This window comes from Bactrocera latifrons, unplaced genomic scaffold (assembly GCF_001853355.1).
Source record: "Bactrocera latifrons isolate USDA-ARS-PBARC rearing strain unplaced genomic scaffold, ASM185335v1 scaffold_755, whole genome shotgun sequence".
In the NCBI taxonomy this organism is placed as follows: Eukaryota; Metazoa; Arthropoda; class Insecta; order Diptera; family Tephritidae; genus Bactrocera; species Bactrocera latifrons.
In genome coordinates this window covers 86,185-89,124 of record NW_017537440.1, presented here as the reverse complement: position 1 = coordinate 89,124, position 2,940 = coordinate 86,185, and the positions used below count along the sequence as shown (strand labels likewise).

Below are 2,940 nucleotides of genomic sequence, written 5' to 3'. Positions count from 1 at the left end.
AGCTCGCATCACATTTTGGACGGTGTCAACTAGTCGTAGCAAGCCCTTCTGGGATTCGGCGGGTTGGTTAGGCAAATTCAGGATACGCTGCACGTGGGATTCCACTAACAAGCGTGGATTATCAAACCGCCGTTTCATCTCCTGCCACATGTCTTCATAGCCGCCTGTGTATAGTCCACCGACCAATGGGACGCTATCTGCATTGACATGTTGGCGTAACTTGCTTAATTTGTAACTGGAATCCAGATCCTTACGATTGTGAACTAGTGCCTCGAACAAATCTTTGAAAGGCAGCCAATTCGCTGGGTCACCATTGAAAACAGGAATCTTAATTGGATCTAATCGCATGTCCAATTGATTCGCCACACAAATACCACCTTCACCAGCGCCACATGCACGACGTAGTCGAATACATATTTGTGTGTACAGCAACTCTGTCGCAGCCAAGAAATCGTCATGTGTGGTCACTTCGCTGGCTTGTGCTGAAGACACGAGGTCCGTATGATACGCCATAAACCTTTCAAAGTGTTTGTCCAACTGTCCACGAATCACATCGCACTCAATGCTGTCCGGATCGTAATTAGCTGCTTCAGTCATTTTGCCAATGCGCAGAATTGCGGCATGCGCTGAAGTACGTAGATTCAAACTAGCCATYAYAAAAATCTTGACATTGAAACAGGATCGAAAAGTTCCTCACAGGAGGCACCAAAAAGATGTACAAAAGTTGTCCGTCAATTAAAAGAGCACGTCTGTGGTGTATAACCGTCTGTCACAAAATAGACTGCTTCTTTATTCAATATCTCCTTAAATATACATATGTATAACGRATTGTAGAATCACGCCACATGATATATATGCACATACTTATATGTAYGTCTATAGTTACATATTTAAATTCACTAAGTTAGAGTGAAACTACTAGTCTACGAATACAAGGCTAAAGGCTTGTGTCCGCTAATCATAGTGATCATTCAGCAATCAGCTGACTGGTATTGGTTTGTGTCCTGACTAATTATGCGCAGGMCTGCATTCGACCGAACTTAAATCTTGAACACACTCTTTACACGTAAGGGAATCCTCTGGTGTAAACCGTATAAACTGCGGGCACAACTTCGCTTCCATTTCTTTAAGCACATTTGATGTCAGCTTCGAAACAGTACTTTGACAAATCGCAATCAAATAGTCACTGAATACACTGTGCTGGTATCCACTGCTAGCCAAATGTGAGAGCGTGGTTGCTAATTGTAGCACTGGAGGCACTGCTCTGGCGTCAGATTGCGTTAAACATATATTATTTAGGACATGTTCAAAAGCCTCTTTAGTTAGACGAAATCGTTTCTAAAATCCGCAAAGAAAACTTCGCTAATGAGGTTTCATGATTTATTTTTTATATATCTACGCTGTATTCGGCAGTGCCAAAGGATTGCTCCGAACTCTTAGTTGCCTCCGCACAATTTTTTCATCCCCATCACTCCTACTAGAGCTCAAATAAAAAAACAAAGTCGTATCCATCTTGATATTCAACCATTTGATATTTAAACTAACAAATTGATTGAATATTTTGCAACAGTTTTGACAGTTCCACAGCTGTTTTGACCTAAAAATACGATCCAAAGCAATGTGAAATTTAAAAACTATTGTGAATTGAATCGCGTCGTACCTATCGTATGTCATAATGCCAATCATCGCATACGATTGACGTATCACGTAATTTTCTTTCGTATGTTTACCGATCCGTGCACGCATGTAACGATTCGACCCCTGGTTCTACTCTTTATCAACAAAGAAACCGATTAAAAGGTTCTTCTTTATCAAATTTACTTTTCCTTCAGTCAACTAATAAAAAAATATTGGGATACGCAATAATTTGATCTGTTGCTTAATAAATTTCGAACGTATAGATTGCGTTTAATTTCTTTGTCAATTATTAATGTAAAAACTATGAATCCAACATCGACGTTTGGTTTTCGATAAACATCGATGTTGAGCTCTCGATTATGACATCGATGTCAACATCAATGTTTTTTGATTATCGATCATCCCAAGAACGAGCCCTAATTTTTTCTGTTTATATAGCATGACATCTGTCAAACATATGCAATAACTTTACAGTCATTGAACAAACCACATCATATTTTTTATTGTGTTGAAAATGTCAAGTTTTTTATCGAAAAGTGATGAATTGAGGGTAGCTTGATGTATTTTCTTATGCTGGAACTTAGTACTACAGAGAACCATATTTTGGGTCCCGGCAAAGTCGATCAGCCTCAACCTATTTGGGGAAGTTTCCTCGTGGAGGCTGAATTTACCGACCGTAGTGCCAAAGATACCTTCTTTGCCCACCCTGGCATTAAAGTCGCCAAGCTCGATTTTGACATCGTGGCGGGGGCAGCTCTCATAAGTGCGTTCCAAGCACTCATAAAAGGCATCTTTGGTCACATCGTCCTTCTCTTCCGTCGGGCGTGGGCGCAAATCAGCGATATGTTGAAAACTTTCACTTTGATGCGGATTGTGGCGAGACATTCATCCATCGGGGTGAACGACAGTACTCGATGACGGAGTCTCTCTCCCATCATGAATCCCACAACGAATTTGCGCTCCTTTATATGGCCACTGTAGTAAATGCCATAAGGATCTACTAGTCTCAGTCCTTGTCCCGCCCATCGCACCCCAAATCGTAGTCCTTAATTCGTTTGCCATGGTCGTCATCAAAAGGGGTGTCTCTAAGCAGAGGCTGATTGTTATTCCGAGGCTTATTGCTATTTTGCATTGGATGCATTTTTTTACGGAGCGGGTCCTAAACTCAGCGTACAACCCTGTGTAGGGGAAATTTCGCTTTTTCACTTTAGCTCGCCTTCAAAACGATGTTCTTAGGCTACCTAGAGGATACTTGTTCAAAGACCGGAAGTCATGAGCTGCTTGAGCCCTATGTAAAATAAT

General features: G+C 41.2%; 1 protein-coding gene across 1 annotated transcript; it reads right to left on the bottom strand.

The window, feature by feature from the left end:
• Positions 1–12: 12 nt before the first annotated feature.
• LOC108976367 lies at positions 13–597 on the bottom strand (the record flags this gene model as incomplete). The annotated part of the gene is made up of 1 exon (XM_018945420.1): positions 13–597. A coding segment is annotated over exon 1 (585 nt), but the record flags the coding sequence as incomplete, so codon positions are not given.
• Positions 598–2,940: the final 2,343 nt, after the last annotated feature.